Source organism: Toxoplasma gondii, chromosome VI (assembly GCF_000006565.2).
Source record: "Toxoplasma gondii ME49 chromosome VI, whole genome shotgun sequence".
NCBI lineage: Eukaryota > Apicomplexa > Conoidasida > Eucoccidiorida > Sarcocystidae > Toxoplasma > Toxoplasma gondii.
In genome coordinates, this window is record NC_031473.1 from 1,903,817 (window position 1) to 1,924,203 (window position 20,387).

The 20,387-nt window shown below is 56.1% G+C and overlaps 4 protein-coding genes across 4 annotated transcripts; 3 read left to right on the forward strand and 1 right to left on the reverse strand.

Annotated features, from left to right (window-relative positions):
* Positions 1 to 391: 391 nt before the first annotated feature.
* Positions 392 to 1,861, forward strand: ROP29 (rhoptry kinase family protein ROP29; the record flags this gene model as incomplete). The annotated part of the gene is made up of 1 exon (XM_002366712.2): positions 392 to 1,861. The coding sequence occupies one exon, from the start codon at positions 392 to 394 to the stop codon at positions 1,859 to 1,861; it is 1,470 nt and encodes a 489-aa protein (XP_002366753.2).
* A 634-nt stretch (positions 1,862 to 2,495) lies between these two features.
* ROP19A (rhoptry kinase family protein ROP19A) lies at positions 2,496 to 5,305 on the forward strand. Its single transcript, XM_018780639.1, has one exon. The coding sequence runs from the start codon at positions 3,120 to 3,122 to the stop codon at positions 4,824 to 4,826; it is 1,707 nt and encodes a 568-aa protein (XP_018637476.1). The 5' UTR covers positions 2,496 to 3,119; the 3' UTR covers positions 4,827 to 5,305.
* Positions 5,306 to 7,547: 2,242 nt separating this feature from the next.
* Positions 7,548 to 9,203, forward strand: ROP19B (rhoptry kinase family protein ROP19B; the record flags this gene model as incomplete). The annotated part of the gene is made up of 2 exons (XM_018780640.1): positions 7,548 to 8,170; positions 8,294 to 9,203. The coding sequence occupies 2 exons, from the start codon at positions 7,548 to 7,550 to the stop codon at positions 9,201 to 9,203; spliced, it is 1,533 nt and encodes a 510-aa protein (XP_018637477.1).
* Positions 9,204 to 10,560: 1,357 nt separating this feature from the next.
* Positions 10,561 to 19,764, reverse strand: TGME49_242260 (hypothetical protein; the record flags this gene model as incomplete). The annotated part of the gene is made up of 2 exons (XM_002366715.2): positions 10,561 to 17,294; positions 17,883 to 19,764. 2 exons carry the CDS (start codon positions 19,762 to 19,764, stop codon positions 10,561 to 10,563), a joined length of 8,616 nt encoding a protein of 2,871 aa, XP_002366756.2.
* Between the last annotated feature and the right edge of the window lie 623 nt (positions 19,765 to 20,387).

The window sequence follows — 20,387 nt, forward strand, 5'->3', positions numbered from 1 at the left end:
GCATCCAAAACCATTAAGAAGTCGCAAAGCACTACATGCCCGTTTCATCGCCGACATTTACGTTCGATTACCACATCAAGGAGCGCAGACATGTGAGAATATATGTGGATGGCGAAAACTGGCGCCGCATCAATTGTACATTCACCTCCATATATGCAACTGCCCTCAAGAACCCGTATCCCGTATCATTGGAGCGCCACTCAACGTGATTGCGTGAAAATGAAAAAAGCTGTGCTGCCACGTGTCGGTTTGTGTTTTATTGTTGCTATGCTTCTAAAGCGCTATCCGTCAGATCAATGTGTTGCTAATCTTGGCAGCACCCCAAATGAATCAAGCATAAGGCGCCCTGGAGAGGCCGACTCAGCACCACAGGGGTCACCTACAGCTATAAATGAGCATCTTGGGAAAGCATACGGCGACCGTCGGAGACCGATACAAGGTACGACTCACACCAGAATATGGCCCAGGGGGCGGTTATGGGCATTGTCGCGATTACCTGCTGCAGAGCGAGAGTTGTTGGAGGGGGGACCTTACGTCGGGGGTCAGAGGAGTTCTGACAAAGAAAGGAACGAGAGCGAGAACGACAAAACGCCACGATCTCGTCGCTGTGACGTCGGGAGAACATTACTGGAACCAAGGGCTTGTCTACCACGAGGAACAGACAGCGCCTCCTGTTGCAGCTTCTAACAGTTTCATGCAGAGCACCACTTCTCTTGCTACGCCTGCTGACCTGAACGCTCCGGTTGACACCCAGGGACAGCTCGATATCAACAGCGTCCTGAAGAATCGACCTCCCGCAGAGGCACAGCTCTCGCCTCGCGAGATTGCAGCCAAAACCCATTTCGAAGCAATGTTTGCCAAAGGCCTGCAACTGACGGTTGAATCCATATTCACCGGAGAAACCTTTACCCTGACAAAACCGGCCCGTTTCTTAGGATGGGGATCAACGGCGATTGTTTTTGGTTTGCACCGCGTGAAAGTGGGCGGAGCAAGTGCTCCACAACAATTGGCAGCTAAGATAAACGTCAGGAGTTTGCAAGAACTGCAACATCTTTCCTCGTCTCAGAAAAAAACGGCTCTTGAGGATATACAAGAACGTTTTCTCCGGGAAGAGAGCTCAGCGAGGAATGCGCTGCAACATGTGACCCCAGAAACGGCTCTGGAGCACGGTGTCCTCTTCCCAGTTGATGTTTGCCGTATTTCTAAATTGTTCTCCGGATTTTGTGCAGGCATTTCCTACGTAATACTTCCTGTTCTAGCATTGTTTCCTGTTTTTACTTGCGACCTCCAGCAGGTCGTTAAGAGTGGCCTATCACGTGCGGCGAAGTTGTATATCACCCGGCTGCTGCTGCAGGCTGTTGCGTGGCTACATGCCAATGGCGTGGCTCACAACGACTTGAAGCTAGAGAATGTCCTTCTCAGTGCAGAAGGAAAGGCTGTCATTGCGGATTTTGGTTTCGCAGTGAAGCTTGGAACCGCATCAGCCATTCAGTTCACTGCTCCCTATTTGGATCCGCAAACCGCAGAGGCAGTGCCTCAAGAGAAAACGAAAACGACCGCGAGTGAGGAAAGAGATGCATGGGCGTTAGCAACTCTCCTGTTTTTGCTTTGGTGTGGATCGTTTCCATACGTATCGGATGAGCAGGCCGACCTCCCCACCAGCGACTTGCTGAAATTGCTGGTGACACTGGGAAAGACAGAAAAGCCAGCGCCGAACTTCCATCTGTGTAAAGACCTCCCACCTGCGGTGGGACATCTCGTAACCGCATTTCTACAGTGGAACAGCGACAATCGGTCTCGCCCCGGGGATGTTCTTGACGATTTCCTTGCTGCTACAGTGTCCGAAGGAGCGAGCGCCTAAGCGAGTGTATGAAATGGAAATCCATGTTACCCGCATCCAGGTCTCAGCACCAGCGATCCCAAAAACATGCTATTGCCTCCACCACTCGATCAACCAACAAGACGGGGCAGTTCGGTTGACTTCATCAGCTGCGAAAGCGACAGTGTCAGAGCCGCGGGAGGCCGGGCGTCTTCGATCACGCGGCAACATTGGCGAAGGTCGACGGCAGACTTAAACCCATTCTGGCGGCGACACATGCATTGGTACTTGTTCTCAAACAGGAGATGTCTCTGAAGTTCAAGCGTTAAGATGACGCAACACTCGGGGTCCGATTCTGAAACATTTACCCAGGCCTGTTGCCCCCATCAGTATCTGGTGCCTCACCAGCAAACGTCAAACTGAAGTCGCAGCATAGAGCCAATATGGGACAGTGACGCACGCCAACACTCTGCGAAAACCAGCGTAATCACAGAACCGCAACTTTCGTACGTTCATGATGGATTCGTAGAGGGGTGGTCGCGTAACTGCAGCTTCATACGTTCCCCCGTCCATTTTCTCTGGGTGGTGACCCCTGCCCCGCAGCTGGCTAGCTGGTGCTTCCGAGTCAAGAGCATGTTGAGTCCCTGCCTGGGATCCTTCAGTTGCTTATGATGCTGCCGCGCAAAACGACAAACATGTTAGAGACCAGAAGGCACCAATTATAAAGAGCATTTGTTTTGTCAAAGGGCGTAAAGGAATCGACGCTTCACAGAGAGACAAATCGTGCCAGTCTGTATCGTGTTTCGTCGGTCGTCGCTACAGATGCCGAGAGGCCGTGTCATTTGACGGCTTGCGCCCTGGCTGAGACAAGATTGAGACCACTCGCTGAAGTTCGCGACTAATGGCATGGAACATCATTATTTTCTGTAGCCGGGAGAGTATGCTACGGCATCCAAAACAAACGTTAAGACGAACGGTGTGGACAGACAAGCGGTTCTCCACCAGCCTTCCCGCCGTTATGTGCAGTGTCTGACGCCGACTTCCAAGCACCCTCGGTCGCCGCCGTCATTATCCACGGATGTGACTGGATTACATGGACTCCTCCTCATCGTTCCGCGCAATTAATGTGTCTGTTTTAGCTAAAGACACCGGAGGACTCACAGAGTTTGTAGCATATTCCCCTCTGCCAATCGTTAACTCCCACGTCACCCGAGCAACGACCTCCAGTCGCTCGTATGAAACTACCCTGGGGACCTAAATCCTGCACCCTTGAAGCGCCAGGCAACGCGACCGCGTGAAAATGAGAAGGCTGCTGCTTTCACCTGTTGGTTTCGTCATTGTCCTGGCTACACTGTTAGAATGTCACCCGCCCGATCGGTGTGTTGCTCATCATGGCAGCAGCACTGATGAATCGAACGTGTGGTCTCCTCGAGGGGCCCAATTTGTACCCGGGGCGTCAGAGGCCGCTGTAAAAAATCAGGTTGGTATTCCTGACAGTGCCCTTCTGTGGCCGTCGCAAGATGCTACGGAAACCGGGCTGCGGCCTACGGAGCAAGTAGAGGCACGATCGTCATTTCCTGCTGCAAAGCAATATTTATCAGAGGCGGCACCTGCGCGTGGCGACCTTCCACCGCGCGCCACAGGCCTTCTGAGACGTCGAGGAGCTAGAGTGCGAACGGTGAAAGCTCACGAGATCGTTGTGGAGACTCCAAAAACGTATGGCTGGGATCACAGGGTTGTCGACAGTGAGGAGCAGACCACGGTGCCCGTTGCAGATTCAAGTGGCTTCATTCAAATCCCCTCTTCGCGCGCCACGCCTACCACCCTGAACGCTCCGATTGACCTCCAGGGACGGCGCGATATCAGAAACATCGTCAGGAATCGACCTCCCGCCGACTCAGATTTATCGCCTAGCGAGATTGCAGCCAAAAACGGATTCGAGCGAAGATTTGTCCAGGGTTTACAACTGAAGGTTGAGTCATTATTTAGCGGAGGTGTTTTCACGTTGACAGGACCGGCGCAGTTCCTGGGAATTGGGTCAACGGCAATTGTGTATAGTTTGAATAAGGTGCAAGCGGACACAGCAAGTGCGCCAGAACGGGTGGCGGCCAAGATAAGCGTCAGGAATCTAAATTCTCTAAGAGACGCTTCTGCGTCTGAGAGACAACAGGTGCTAGATCAGGCTCCAGAACGCTTTGTCTCAAGCGAAGGCGCAGTGAGGAACCTTCTGCCAGGCGTGACACCAGAAACGGCTCTGGAACAAGGAATTCTGCTACCGCTAGATATTTGCCGCGTTACTAACATGCCGTCTAATTTTCGTGCTGGCCCGGACTGGAACGTGTTTCCCCGTGTTGCTTTATTCCCTGTCCTCACTTGCGATCTTTTTCTTGTCGTTGAGAGCGGTCTGTCACGTGCTGCGAAGTTGCATCTTACGCGGCAGCTGGTGGTGTCTGTTGCGTGGCTGCATCGTAATGGCGTCGCTCACAATGACTTGAAGCTTGAGAATGTCTTTCTCAGTGAAGAAGGGAAGGCTGTTATTGGCGACTTTGGTTTCGCAGCGGAAGTTGGGACCTCAACAAGACTCCAATCAACCCCTACCTTTCTAGACCCGCAAACCGCGGAAGAATCTCTTCAACGGAAAACGGAAACGGTCGTGACTGAGGAAAGAGATGCATGGGCTCTGGGAACTATGATATTTTTGATTTGGTGCGGATCTTACCCGTTCTTTTCTTTCGAAGAGGCTGTCCTTCCTCTTGCAGCGTTGTTGCAAAATGTGGTGTTTAAGTCAAAGACCACTAGACCTGCACCTCCACTTCAGCATTGTAAGGGGATGCCATCTCCAGTGAAAGCCCTCATAACCGGCTTTCTCCAGTGGAACTCTGACGATCGACGCCGCCCTCGTGATGTCGTTGAAGGATTCCTCGCCGCTACAGCCTCGGAACCAGCGACCTCTTCGGCGACTGCGGCAGAAGGAAGCGTCAGGCCGCGCGCATCCAGATCTCAGTGACAGTGATCTAAAGAACAAACCACTGGAGCCACCACTCCAGCAACAAACATTCAACAAAACGGTGCCGCCCAGTCGAGTTCCTCAACTGAGAATGAAACAGTGCAGTTGCCGCTATGAAGACCAGGTGTGGCTCGCAAGGATGTAAACAGCGGGGCCTAGTTCTTCATCAATCAGAGATCATCCGTGATCGGTATGGCAATATACAGTATGCTTGAATTCAACGGGAAAGTGCAGTGGTTCTAGAAACGCCGTTTAACCAAGAGACAGGAGTGGTGGGAACGCTCGGAGTCGCTTGCAGCGCGAAATCAGTTTTGTTGAGCTCTGTTTCGATGAATCGCGTACGACAATGAAAGGGGAAGTTGTGTGTGCCTTCCGAAAGCGTTGAGTTCACCGTGGAAATATGCGTCGGTGTGCAGTATGCAAAATGCGAATGGGCGGATGAAGCGCGAAGGTAGTCTGCCCAAATGTGTCTCTTCCGGATCTGTTCGTGGTCTACTAAGCAGGCCACGCCCCATGTTCAGATGGATCGATACGCACACACATGGGTAACTGCTACGGGATAAGTAGCTCCGGATTACCATGACTTTGGAGACACAAATGTTTGTATGTGGATGCGACTACTTTTGATAGAACCCACAAGGGAATGAAGATCTGTATTTGGAGGTAGATGTATATATTTGTCTGCCTCCTCGCCTACGAGTCAGCTCCCGTACCAGCGCAAGGCCGGTTCCCTGGCTTCGTGTCAATTAGTCGCGTTCACAAATTTCACAGTCGTTCCTCGAACGAAGCACACTCACTAAATAGTCGACGCAAGCGTCTCGCTGCACCCTCGTCTGCCCCCTCTCTGTCATCGCCTGCTCTCTGGCGGCTAAAATGCAGCGTCGATTACAATGCGTCACGCACAGGCTGCGACCATGGTGTCCGTGTCTCAGTTTTGTATTGTGCACGTAAGGCGCGCAAATGTCTGATGTAGAACCCGAGCCGGTTTGAGATAGTTCTCTCCACAAGCACATGTAACAGATACCGACCTTTTCGTTCTCGTAGCCTCACCACACAACGTGGTTGTGGGTCTGTTACCTGAGGGAGGAGCCCAAAGGCTGTCGATGTAGTATCACATTTGCATTTGCCGCACCCTTTTCTGTCTCCGGGAAACCGAGTCGGAGGCAAGTAACTCGTCAGACAATATAGTCGGTTTTTAGCTTGATTTCTGGAGTCTGGCAACAATGTGGGGAGGGTTCAGTGTTGGGGTGTTCCAATAGGAGTAGGGGGAGGCTGGGCGTCTACCGATCGCATCTCAACGTCGGGGCTCATCGACCGCAGACACACTCGCACCGACCCTTCGAGCGACACTTGTACGAGTCTGTATCCTCGAACATAAGGTTTCCGTAGAACTGGATTGCCAAGAAGAAACAGGCAGCGCTCAGGTTCCGGGTACATGAGATAAACGCCCCAGTGCCCACTCCCCTCAGCTGCAACAGGTGCCGCACTAGCCAATACCGCTTATCCTATGTCAATCCTCTCCGCAACATAGTACTTGTCATTCTCTCGCTCTCTGCCAATCTACAGTACCGAATCGAAGGAGAAAAGATACGCAAGAGAGCAGAAGATACAACAACGACAACTGGGCTGTGTTACCTACTTGCCCGAGAACGTGGCGTCGTACGCTGAGGACGCTGACTGGTGACGGATATGAACAGTCGAGTCCAAGGAAAACGGCGGAACTTGATAATTTTGTTTGTCAACACTGAAAACCCACATTTTATAGCTGCTGTGTCAAAGCTGCCAGTTTGCCACGTGGAGCGGTGGAGCCCTGTCTGTCTGCTACTGGAATTGCAAGCCGCGCCGAGCGAACCTAGTGCGTTTCAAGATCGATCACAAGACGCCCCTCCGCCAAAACCACCATAATTACAACGCATCACCCTCTCTACACTCACGATGGAGTCAATGATGGGCCGACGACTGCTCGCACCCATTATCGTTCCCGTTCCATCTCTTGTCGCCAGAGACCCGTGCCCCACATTGGGTGGGTCACCCGGGACTCCGAGCCGGCTCCCTGGGAATCCTTCATTGCAGGACGTCATTCGGAAGGGCTTGTCATGTACACTCCCATACGTCCACGGTGATGTTACAGACTAAAAGGCACGGACTGCACCAAGGTTGCTTCCAGGCCACATTCTGAAGGCAGTGGTTCTGTACCGGGCATGTATGTGTGTTCTGTTGTTTGTAGTCGCTGCTGACATCGTAAAGCCAGCCGTGTTGTCTGATGAGCTTGGGTTGCGGATCACCTGTAATTCAGTTTAATTGTTGATGTTCACGGCAAACGGCGAGATACTTCATTGGTTCCCGTCACTCCGCGCATTTAACGTTACAACCGAAAGCAGGCTCTGGACGAAGGGTGTGGTCGGCCCGGGTTCCTTCGGCAATGTTTCCGCTGTTATTATGTGCGATGCGGGTTAACGCCGCCAATACCAAGGATCGTTGTTGTCTTCATCCACAAAAACGACTACACCCAATTCGGTCGTCCTCACTGTCTTTCGCCGCTGATACCTCTGGACTTGGCTAAGCAAATAAGTGAACTCACATGTCTCGCAAGTTATTGTTTTCCCTCAAATCCGAAACATCGCGTCAGCCGAGTAACCATGTCCAACAGTTCGTATGCGACTAGTGTCGAGGACCTATATATCGTATCGTTGGAGCGCCAGGCAACGTTAGCGCTTGAAGATGAAGAACAGTCTGCTCTCTCCCGTTGGTTTCTTCGTTGTTGTCGCTGTACTTATAGGATGCTGCCCGCCAGGTCGGTGTTTGGCTCATTATGGCAGCAGCTCTATTAATGAATCACAATGGACTGACAGGGAAACACAGATGTTGGCTGCTGCTGTAAAGCCCCATGCCGGGTATACCGACAGTGGTCCTCGGACGTCCAGCCGGGAGATGAATGACACTGGATCGTGGGCCACGGAACGATCAGGGGCATTGCCGCGATTCCGCACTACAGGGGAGCAGTTGTCGGAAGGGGCGTCAGTGCGTGAGGACCTTGCGCCGGGGATCAGAGGAGTTCTGACAAAGAAAGGAGCGAGAGCGAGGACGACAAAACGCCACGAGCTCGTCTCTGTGACGTCGGAAGAACATTACTGGAACCAAGGGATTGCCGACCACAAGGGACAGACCGCGCCTCCTGTTGCAGCTTCAAGCAGTTTCATGCAAAGCCCCTCTTCGCTTGCCACGCCTGTGGTCCTGAACGCTCCTGTTGACTTCCATGGACAGGGCGATATCACTGCTGCTGTGAGGAGTCGACCTCTTGTCACGGCAGGCTTGTCGCGGCATCAGATTGAAGCCAAAAATGAGTTCGACAGAAGATTTGCTGAAGGCTTTCAACTGACTGCTGAATCTATTTTCACCGGAGAAACCTGAGATTTGGCAGGACCGGCGCGGTTCCTGGGAATTGGGTCAACGGCAATTGTGTATAGTTTGAATAAGGTGCAAGCGGACACAGCAAGTGCGCCAGAACGGGTGGCGGCCAAGATAAGCGTCAGGAATCTAAATTCTCTAAGAGACGCTTCTGCGTCTGAGAGACAACAGGTGCTAGATCAGACTCCAGAACGCTTTGTCTCAAGCGAAGGCGCAGTGAGGAACCTTCTGCCAGGCGTGACACCAGAAACGGCTCTGGAACACGGAATTCTGCTACCGCTGGATATTTGCCGCGTTACTAACTTGCCGTCCGGTTTTCGTGCTGGCCCGGACTACAAGATGTTTCCCCGTGTCGCTTTATTCCCTGTCCTCACTTGCGATCTTTTTCTTGTCGGTAGGAGCCGTCTATCACGTGCTGCGAAGTTGCATCTTACGCGACAGCTGGTGGTGTCTGTTGCGTGGCTGCATCGTCACGGCGTCGCTCACAATGACTTGAAGCTTGAGAATGTCTTTCCCAGTGAAGAAGGGAAGGCTGTCATTGGCGATTTGGGTTTCGGAGTGCAAATTGGAACGTCGGCGAGACTGAAATACACAGCGGCCTATTTAGACCCTCATGCTGCGGAGGAATGCCTTAATAATCAAGTAGAAACAGTTGCAAATGAAGGGACAGGTGCGTGGGCACTGGGAACTCTCGTCTTTGTGATATGGTGTAGATCCTACCCAGTCGTTTCGCGTGAGCAAGCCTGCCTTTCCACTCGTGATTTGCGGGACCGCCTGGTGACAATGGCAAAGACAACTAAACCCACGCCATCATTTCACCACTGCCAGGAACTCCCCTCTCCGGTGAAAGACCTAATAGCCGGATTTCTACAGTGGAGCCGTGAAGCGCGACGTCTCCCAGGTGATGTTGTTGACGAATTCCTTGCTGCTACAGTCTCAGAAGCAGCGACCTCCTCAGCGAGTGTGTGACACGGATAATTGCCACATTCAGATCACGGCGACAGTGATCCCAAAAACGAACCATTGTGTTCACCATTCTGACAACCGGCAAGTCGGTGCCGCCCAATCGACTTTCTCGTCTACGAAATCGGCAGAGGACTTACTGGCATCCGTGGCCAGGAGTGACTTGCAGAGTTGTGGTCTGCGAGGCCTCTATCCCTCCGATGATCACAGTAGTCCGTGACTGATATGGTACCATCCAGTATACAAGATGGCAGCCGAAAAAGTGGAATTGCTTTTAGAAATGCAGTCTAAACCAGAAGCCCAAGGGCTGGGAGTGTTTGTGCTTTAAGACTCCCTTGTCGCGTAGTTAGTTCACTGTTTTTTCCTGCCAAACATTTTGAAAAAATCCCTGGGGCGACGGCGGGGTCGTCTGCACCTTCTCAATGATTTGGATTCACCGAGGAAATCTGTATCTCATGGCTCTGTGCAGGATGAGAATCGTCGCATTGATCACCCCAGCGAATCTTCCGCTGGAGGTAGCTCTGAGTAAGAAATGATCGACGTTTTAATTACAAACAGGCCAGGGTCCGTGGATAAACGGGACGGCAGACACGCGTGGATAACCACTGAGGGAGAAAAGTTCCCGGGGTGTCAAATTCAGTGCTCTGCCTTGGGCATTGAAACTAACCCACAGTACAACCCTGTACTATTTAAGTCGGTTGGTCAGCTTTAAGTAATATATTCTATACTGACCGCTCTAGAATAGTGATATTTTCTTGCTACGTGGCGAGAGGTGCGCCTAACACTTGTTTATATGCGCTCACTCTAATATGTAGTTTATTTGCGAGCTGGAAGACAGAATCGTTAACGCGTCCGCACTGTCATGGCTTTAGACGGCAATCTGTTGATTTATGGACCTAACTAAAAGTGATGGGAGACAGATCAGTAGGGGAAAGTGTGTAAGTAGATAGCTGGGTATATTTGCCGGTCTTCTCGCTAACTGGGTAGCCTGCTGCCCAGCTCTCGAGTCGTTGCTCTAGCCGTCTCAGGTAGTCGTGTTCGAGATCCTGGTGGCTGCGTCCCACTTTCGATTCCATACGTTAACTAGGCTTCCTATGTCCATTTCGAGCAGACCTCCAGTCTTTTCGTTCTTAGTCCTAGACATAGCAGATGAAGAACCCTTGCAGAAGACAACCCGGAACACCCTCCGCACATAATCAACGCTTAAAGAAAGATGCACGAGATGCTGACGACGGTTCGTTCAACAACCTGCCGTGCAGAAGTCCAGCACACCTGATGAGCATCCGTGTTTTTCGAAAACAAACGGCCTTGCCGGGCACCCCCTAGTAGAGCTGAGCGTGACCTTCAAACCGGGGGGACCTGTTCATTGATAGAAATCCCCATATTTATCGTAGCCTCTTCCGCCCTTTGCACGGAAGGAGAGCTTCGCATCGCATGCGTCTCGAGCAGCTAGCTCCAAGGCACTGTCTTCAGGGCCCTGCCGTCCAGCGGCAGACGAGCTTACCCACAATCCAGTCGTGGCCAAGATAATCAGCGCATATCCCATCAGCAGATAGGCTGCATACGCCCCTCCGCGTATCGCCACAGATAGAACGAACCTGAAAAGCGGTTTCAAAATGCCCTCTTCTTCGTCATCGTCTTCAGACAAGATGTCCTCTTCCTCGTCGCACATGTAGTGTTCGTCACTGCCACTCTGTCCTTTCTCCGACGCATCTCCCGCTCCTTCCCAGGGCTGCGTCGAGCCAGACTGGGGCTGGGGAAAAGGTGGCCAGTCCGATTCGAACTCCTGTTCGCGAGGCCGCGCCTCTGTCTTACCCTGGAAAGCAATGACGTCGTTCTCTCCGAAGAAGGAGAAGAAATCGTTGTCCGCCTCCAACAGGAGCGTCGGTTCTTCCTCCATGCAATCTCGCCCCCCGCCGCCCCTCTCGTGCACCCACGCGCTTCGTGCAAGACAGCGAGAACCGCTTCCTCCTTGAAAGTCGCCTTGTTCACTTGAGTGGTAGGCAAGACAGTCGCCGACACCACTTGAGTCACGAGTTGGCACAGCAAGAGGCGACTCCGCCAGGTCGACGAGACGCAGCGGCCTGTCCCCGAAGCTACTCTCTCCTGTCTCTTCGCCCTCCGCCAGTCTGCCCCCTGGCGCATACAGCCTTTCCTCTCGCCGTGTCCCCGTCGCGCCTGTTCTCTCGGGACGTCTCCGGGGCAGCGGCGACACTTCGGCAAGAGCGCGGTCTCTTCCAGGGACAGCTTCGTCCTTGTCTGCCGGCCCCACCGCATCTGTCTCTCCTCGGTGCGGTGCTCCAGCGCCGGCTTCGAGAGCGACGCCACCGCTGTTCTCGTCTTTGCGAGATCGTTCTCTCCCTTGCTGCGAGGCACAGTCCGTCTCTGTTGGAAAGCTTTTCGTCGTCGCAGGAGGGACGAGAGTGTCCCAGGCGCGAGTGTACCCACCACTTTGTTGGCCACGGGGAGATCGCGACTGGCCGCTGCTCTTCTTGTCTGCAGCGCAGGCCGCGAGAGGCTGCATGTCGCGAATCGAGAACACATCTCGACTTTGACTCAAGGACACGGAGCAAGATTCGCCCTCACCCGACTCCCGCCTCGCGAGTGCACTCAACTGGGTGCCCCAGGGCCGAGCGTCCGCAGCCCCGAGACGCCGGTGGGCGTACTTCAAGCACGCCCAGGCACCACAGTTCAGTTTAACTTCCTGCCGATATCTGGGATTCCCCTCAAGGTCGCCCTGTCTCGTTTGTCGAGAGAAGATGATTGCTGTAATGTCTCTCACTGCACCCTTGGCCAGGCTGGCGAACTCATCGTTCCTTTCCTCTGTCGCTGCAGCCCAGGCGCGTCCGAGCCAGCTGTCTCGGAGCTGTGAAAACACTACAACTCTCTCTTCGCTTGGCGCGAGCGCCGCCACTCGACTCACCGTGCAGCCGCCGCCCTCGCAGCCTTCGCTCTCTTCTTCTCTCGCTCTTGCCGCCCCGTCCTCACGTGCCTTCTCCTCACTGCGACTGCCTTGACTACGAAGCGTCAAACACAGGTCGCCACCTAGGTGTGCCTGGTATAGGTCGGTCTTGCGAATGTGCGGAGCGCAGAGGCCGGCGTAGAACTTGAGTCGGTTCGCGATGTTTCTGTCCAAGAACGAAGACGGAGGTCGCAGACGGTTCATGCTTATCGGGGCTTCTCCGCAGGGTAGCTCACCTCTGTGCTGGTCAGCTGCGAGCAGAGAAAGGCGGGTGGAACTGGCAGGCGACGCAGCCTCAGATTTTAAACCCGCTCTTCCTTGGTCTGCCGAAAACCGACATGATACCGGCGACGGCGATTGTGGTGCGAGAGAGCCAGGCTTCAGGTTTTTCGCTGGGAAACTTGCTGCATTCGGGGACTGATCTGCATCCGCATTCACGTCGTCGTCTGAGTCGGGGGAAAGGAATGTCTCCAAGGGGCTTGCCTGAATAGCGAAGGCGCACGCCACACAGCAAAGGTCCTCCAGGGACAAGTGCGGAGCCGCGCTGGACAGGACCCCCTCGCGCACAATCTCTCCAAATATAGGCCGAGCAGAAACTCCGCACACTGTGAGGCCCCAGAGCAGGTCGACCAGTTGAGCAGCTTTAGCCTCGTCGACATCAACAGGCCTCTTGTTCGGTGTGCATCTTTCCCAGTCTTTTTCTCTCCCCTCTCCTTTCTCCCCCCCTTCTCGCGGCTTGGCTGTGATGTCCCTCGCCTCTCCTTCATCGACTCTCTCTCTCCCTGGCGGCTGGCTGCGGAGTGCCCTCTCGAGATCCCTCCGGCGTGCAGCGAGAGCAGTGGCCCTCCCCTCTAGACGGAGACAGTTCCACTCTAGGCGTCTCTTCAAAATCCTCGCGCGCGAGTCAGTCGCGGCGCCTTGGTCTGCCGAGCTGCACTCGTGCAGCATTGCCCAGCACTCCTGTGCCTCTGCCAGCATTTCCCCTTCTTCTTCCTCGACTTCTTCCAACTGTCTCCTCCACTGCTGTTCTTCCGTCTCTTGTGTCTCTTCTCCAAAGGTGCGACCTGTGCTCAGGCGCAAAGCGGGAGGATGCGCCTTCTCTGCTCGCTCTCCAGAAGTCACGTGCTTCAGAGGCCCCGAGAGACGCTCAGATGCTGCCGGCCCGCCCGGCCCGCCGTCTGCGCCCCCGGCCGCGAGCAGCAGCGGCACCGCGAAGAGAGACACGTGTGAGCGAGAGGCCAGTCTCGCGGCTCCTGCGGCAAGGAGCCATGCAGCGACGCTCGCGATGGGAGAGGCACAGCGGTGAAGCAGCGACGCAGAAACTTTGAGGAGAACCGAGTTGCAGAGCGCGAGCGGCCGCGCCGAGACGTCCGAGCCTGTGAGGCGTGCTGTCGTCGTCAGCAACAACGCAAAGATGGCGTCTGGAGTGTCTAAACACCCGCGGGGCTGGGAAGGCGCAGGCGCGCGCCCCGCGGCGAGCCAGTCCGCAAACGAAACGGCAACCGGAAGCAGGCGTCGGCAGTCCGTATCCGGAAGCAACGAAGAGACGGACGCGAATCTGTCCGGATGGAAAGAAACCCCGAATCCCTTCGCGCCCACCAGCGAGCACGAGAACACGACACGGGCCACGTCTAACGCGTGGCCGCCTGCGGTGCCGAGACAGCCAAGCTCGTCGGCTAGCCGCCGGACCAGAGGCGAGAAGTCGATGTGGACGCATTCGTCGCAGTCATCAGGAAACAGAGAAGTCCCGTGGAGGCGGCCGGTACGAAGGGGCGTCTGGAGTTGCGCGACGGCCCACGCGACGAGGCCACACTCGCGAGGCTCGCAGAGAGTTCCCTCCTCGAGGCAAGCGTTTCCTGTCGGATTCCTCGGGCGCGTTTCGGCTTCTCCCCCGCTCCGGCTTTCGTCTGTGTTTCCTGCCTCGTCCCAGCGTGTCAAACCGAGACTCTCGGCCGTCTCTCGGCAGCGTGCGCGCCCTGATTTCTCACCCTCGCTCCTTCCACACAACGAGGCGCTCCGTTCCTGGTGTCCAGACACTACAGGGCCTCCCTCGCTCCCGCTTGTGAACGTACAGACGACGCGCCTCCACAGCGAGGCTGGCCGCTCGGGCCCCTCAACGCCTGCGGAGCCCCGTGGCCCGCCAGCTGCCTTCTCCAGTGGGAGAGCCAGACGACCTCTGAAGAGGCTCCGGAGAAGGAAGAGGAGGACAAGGTCCTTCTTGCAGAGTCGTAAATCCTCGTCATTCGCGGAAAAGACGGGGGCGTTCCCCGAGAACAGGCTCGCGCGGATCCACTCTTCACTGCAGACTTCGCACACGCAGCCGCAAGCCTTGTCTCGCGGTCGACTGGCGGGCTCACTTGCTGTCCAGTGGGGTGTCTGCGGCGCTGGTGTCTTCGCCAACGGGTTGTGGGGCAAGGACAGAGACAGCGCGGCAAGAGTAAGGAGGGCCTCGCGGGCACTCGCAGGCTTCAGTCCTTCTCTCGACAGCTGCCGCCGACGCACGAGCCGGAGAAACGCCCTCCATTCACTTGCGCGTTTTGCGGCGCGGGCGCGTGTCCGCGCGCCAATTTCCTCGAAAGCCTCGCGCCGGCTGTCCTCCATAGAGGGAGACACAAACCTTTCTCTGTCTCCTCTCTCCCCTGCCGTCTCTGCAACAGCGGGCCCACGAGCCGGGGTCGGAGACTCCGGCTGACGACTCGACTGGAGAGAAGGAAACGCACCAGGCTCAGGGTCGCGACTGCTCACTCTCGAGTTCCCCGCCTCTCGCTTTCCTGCCCACAGACAGAGAGAGGAAAACACGAGCGAACAAATTCCTGCCAGTTCAGACGCTCTTCCCAAAGCGCCCGCTTGAGCCTCCACCTCACTCTCCTCCAAACCCCTGCTTCGTTCTTCCCCAGTTGGAGGCGGCTCAAGCGGCGACGGAGGTGGCGAAGATTGACACGAAGGTGGCGTCTCTTCGCGTGGTTTCAACTCTGAATCTCCGTCTTCCTCCACGCAGGAGCAGAGACAAGAGGAGGCTTCGCACGTTTCCTCAACACGTCGAGGTGACGACTGGCATTCCCACGGTGCCTGGCCTGTTTCCGCATCGGTCGCGTCTTCGCCGGCCTCTGGATTGCAAAGCGTGGACGGAGGCGTCTCTCCTAGTGTCTCCCGCGGACGCAAGTAACGAAGGCGGAGAGACGGCGAGGCGGGGAAGAGCGCCGAAGAAGAAGGGGGCGGAAAGAGCATCCCGACAGAAGAGCCGCGAGGCCTTTCCCCTGCGCCAAAGGGGTCAGACAGTGCGTGACAGCAGACAGGTGGCGAGTCGCCAGGTGCAGCCGACTGCACAGGGAACGGAGACGAAGAGGGACAAGGCGTCTGCGCGTGAAGCTCAGCAGGACCCGCTCGAGCAAAGGCCATTTCGTCATCGGAGATCGGAGTCGACGACGTCTGCGGAAGCGCTCCCAGAAGCTTCTCTGGGAAGGTGTTCCGACCTCGAGTCGAGGCGTCGTTCTCTTCCCTGTTCTGCGCGTCCTCCTTAACTGCTTGCACAAATGAAGGCGACCGAGCTTCCGAGTCGCCTGAGATTTGTCGCAGACTTGTACGTACACCCGAGACGGAGGCTACGCGACGCCGGTCTTGTCCGCTCTGAGCTCTTGGGAGGTCTCTCGGGTCGGCAGGCCACAACTTCGAGCTGGGAGTCCTTGCCTTCAAGAGTCTCTCAACTTCTGTGGAACTCGTTTGACCGGTGCTCAAACTGACAGTATGTTCTTCATCTTCACACTCCTTTTCGCGCGCGTTTTCTGTTGCCTTCATCGTCTCCAGACACACTGCTTCCTCTTTTCTCCCACCTCTCACGTGCGAGACAAGACTCACCGGGTTCTCTTGGCGGTCCACTGACGCCTGCACCGAGGGCCCCACTGAGGCGTGGAGAACCCCTAGGTACCCCTTTTCGCTTATGCTTGTGCGGTGTATGTACAGCGACGAAGATAGGACATCGTCGCACCTTCCCTTCGCTGCCTTGTCTCCTGAGTAAAACCTCGAGAGATTGACGACCTCTCTCTCTGCAGTCGCTCGCAGTCTGCCTCCCGGCCCTCCGTTCTCTCCTCCGTCTCGCGGGCTTCGCTCTGTCCCGCCGCGTCGAGCTTCGTAGAACGGCGCTTTCGCCTGACGCTGCGCATCCTCTGGTGCACAGACAGGGTGCGCAAGGGGAGTGATTTGATTGCACACTGCCCGCTCCTTGCCTGCTCGCTTTCTCGACTCCTCCCCACCTTCACTGCGGTGCGATGCATTCGGCTCGGCCTGCGCGGATACAGTCGCCACACGGCCCTTTCCGACAGAAGCCTCAAGAGCGGACGACGCCTCGCTCGCGCCTCCAACTCTGACGCGAGAAGACAGAGAAGAGGACACCAGCGAAGACTCAGGCAAGAGTCCGCTAGAAACGAAAGGAGAGAGAGACGGGAGAGGACGGGAAGTATGGAGCGCGGAAGCATGAAGGGAAGACTGCTGATTCAGGTCTCGCTGCCGACAGGTGGAACCTGCATGCCCCGTAGAAGTGAACTGCCCTGGAGAGAGAGAATGAGAGACGCGCCTCGCGGCAATCAGCTCCGACCGTCTCCGTCCATCTAGAAATTCCTCACCCCGTTTTCCAAGGCGCGCCTCGCTAGCGAAAGCACTTGAAACGCAAGAACTGGCCTCCTCTCTCAGAGACGCCCGTGGGTCCTCTCTGCGCTGTCCCCTGCTGTCCACCTCGCGACCGCGACCCGAGTCGACGCCTCTGCGTGTGATCGACACGCGACGACCTCTCTCTGAGCGCCTTCGTTCGCTGTAGTCTGCTCTCTCGTTGGTTGCTTCAGTTGCGCTCTCGCGCACCGAGGCCCATGAGACAGTCCCTGTGTCGAGGTACTCGTCTCGCAGCGCATGCACGTCGTCCGCGAGGCGTCGCAGCTCGGCCACCATAGCCCCGGTCTGTTGGGTTGTCCTGTGTTCGAGCAATGCAGCGACGCCGCGATGAGAAGCAACAGGGATAGGCGGCAGCCGACTCACTCCAGCCGCGAGATTCGTGGAAGCGGTGGCAAGCGATCGAAGGGGACGAGAAGTGGGGGCGCCTGATTCAGCAGACTCGGAGCCCGACGAATCGCCCACAAACGCTGACCCTGTATGCATGCAACAAACCACAGGGGCTAGGTTGTATTGGAGTCGATTTACATTCTTCCATTTACACTGGAACGGTCCTAGTAACGGAACTTAACGCATCTTTGTGTCTAATTAATCTTCCTTTCCACAGCGGGTATTATAGGAGATTTACATATCTTCCACTTACATTTACATGATTCCAGCAACCCTTCAGGTAGGGTTGCCGGGCTCAATGGCTCCCTTTATCTTTATATGTGTCAAGGACGGATGCGAAATATCTTTATACGAACATCGTGGATGCGTTCAACTTATTTCCGTCCACGCGCTTCTGCTTTTCGCGGGGTGAGACTGAAGACACACATGCGTCTTCTGAGCTTTGGTGGTTCGACAACGGAAACACTCTGTGCTGCTGGTCGCCCACACGTTGCCAATATAGTTCTCCATTGATCGACATCTGTCTGGATTGGTTCCACACTGGTTTCTATCTCAAGCTCTCTCGAGTACCCACAGGTGCGTCGGTCTCTCTCATTCGCTGTCGCGCCTGCGTTCCTTCTCTCCCCCGAGTGTCCGTTCCTCGACTTCCTCCACTCTGCTCCTGGCACACTCACCTCGACACTGCGAATCTCTCTCGCCTGCTCTTCTTTCTCTTTCTCTTTTCTCGCCTTCTCGCTCCCGCATGGCTCCAGAGAGAGAAGCGACGCGACCGATGATGGCAGGCGTCTCGTCACCGCGTCGCTCGACACTGGCCCTCGTCGCCGGACGAGCAGCCGCAGAGACAGCGGAGACAGAGGGCGTGACGCGCGAGGAGGGCAGCCTCCCAGTCAAAGGGAGAGAGACGAGGGAGGTGCACCTCATATCTGATCTCTCTTCGCGACTTCCCGCCCTGCATACAGCGACTCTCCTTCGGTCCACAACCTCCGTCTCTGTCGGCCCTTCCACCGCGCAGGCGCGAACCGAGAAAGCAACGCCTTGGCCGCTGGCCGGCTCTCGAGACAGCCAGTCTCGCTCTCTCTGCTGCTCTCTGCCTTGGTCTCGTTCTCTCTCGTGTTCTTGTTCTCTCTGCCGTTCTCTGCCTTGGTCTCGTTCTCTCTCTCGCTCCTTCTGTCGCCCGAGCTCGACTCTGCTCGCACGCGTTCTGGCGTTGCCCTTCTCTTGCGGCCAAGGGTCGTATGCAGGCGCTAACCCGCTGGGAGTGTCTGTGGAGATGCTGGCCACACTGTTTGATGCGCGACTGTGGGAGACGGAGCAGCGGCTCTCACTGAGACCAGACTTCAAGTTCTGGGGGAAGGAAGAAAGGCCCACTTCGCGCTCTCTCCTCGAGGTCGGGCGCTGGTCGCGCCCTTCGCGGGCAAGTCCTGAAGAGGCAAGCGTCTCGAACTCGCGGGAGTGGCTTCTGAGCGACGAAGGCCACTCCGGTTGGTCTGCGTCCCTGCAGGAGTGGGGCCCTGAAGCCTCAGGCTTCTCCGCCCGCCTCCCGGCTGTCTCCGCAGACACCCCACTTCCGGAGACACCTGAGGTCGGCCGGAGACCCGTCGCGCGTTCGGTGGGCGGCGAGAAGGTCCCTCTGGAGGCGCTCCTCCGAGAAAGGTTGGGAGTCCACGAGGGAGTTTCAGCAGCCGCCACAGCGGCCTCCGGTTTTCGAGTTTCGCGTCTCGCTTGTAGAGACGAGCCACAGTAAACGTCTCTAGAGCTGGAGCTCTCTACAGGCTTTCTTTCCCCAGAGGGCGGCGACTCCGAGGCGACGCGCGAAGAGCGGTGGAAGTGCAGGCCACCTGAGTCGTGGCTGGAGGCCTGCGGTGTCTTCCTCGCAGACAGAGACTGGAAATCTGAAGAGTGCAGATGACTGGGGATATCTGTTTTCCGTGGCTGCTCGTTTCTCAGATTCTGAGGGGCGTTTGCCGCGGACGAGGACGTAGACGCACAAGTCGCATGGAAAGCAGACTCCATTCGAGAAGACGAAAAGAGCGGAGTGGCCCTCAAGGTCTCCAGAGGCCGTTCGAATTCGATGTCCAACGCCTTCTCCAGCTGTCCATACACCTCAGAAGTTGCGAGGAGCGAGGGAGCCTGGCGCGTCTGCGCATATCCCTTACACCCTTCGCTGTCCAGGGTTGCTCGGACTCTGGAACTTGGAAACTCGCTCTGTCCATTGGCCATCGACCCAAAACGCCCTGCGTCCTCCACGTCTCGCGGACCCCGGCCTCCTGTCTTCGATTCAGGTAGGACGTTCACCGGAAGCTCTGGCCCATATCGAGCGTTTAGCGAGTCTCTGAAACTGTCGCCTGCCTCCCGTCTTCGCAGGGCAGTTCTGGAGCGGGTCCCAACGGCGTCGGACTCGGCCAGAAATGTCGCGCGCGTGAAGGCCGTGTCCCCGAATTTCTCCTGCCCGCGGTAAGCCTCGCTCTGCTCTCGAGAGAACGCATGCGCCCGGGTGCCCCTCGCGCCGCGCATCGGCGAGGCGAAATCTCGACTCTGTGACAGCGACCTTTGCATCCTGCAGCTGTGGAAAGAACGAGACGAAGCGTCGAAGACAGTCTTCAGAGACGGCTAAAGAAGAGCATGCAAAAGCGGCGCATGCAAAAGGGGTCCGGCGACGAAGAAGCAGCTGTAGATGTTTCAGGGAGAGAGGAGAGAAAAACGTTTCACCTGGCGGCCACGCGCACTGTCAGGGGAACAAAGGACGACCTCATGCACAGCTCGAAATGATGAAAAGCCTTCTGTCGCCGAACCCCACTTGGTCTCGACCGCCCCCCGGTCGCAAACGGGATGTCGACTCTGACACTCAACTGTGACAAATGTTCGCGCGCTCCCTCTCCTCTCCTAGTGTCCACCTCTCGTGTACATCCAGAATACGAGAGGACCCTTTCCACCCAGTTGGGGGGGGGCTGCAAGAGAAAATGTCATGCAGAGAATCTTAGAGACTTTAGAGACCTTTAGGGAAAAGGGAGGCTTCCGACGCACATCGAAGAACAGATTTTCCTGGAGATACTACGAAGACGAGAACCCACTTTTCCTCCAGCACGACGGCGCAGCGCCTGCGTCGACAAGTTTGCGAAAAAGACACCGAGTAACAGCACTCAGTTTTGGACGCGTCCACACACAGGCGGGAGTCAGCC

Coding starts and splice junctions, on each gene's coding strand:
- ROP19A (XM_018780639.1), top strand. CDS start 3,120: ATGAGAAGGCTGCTGCTTTCACCTGTTGGTTTCGTCATTGTCCTGGCT.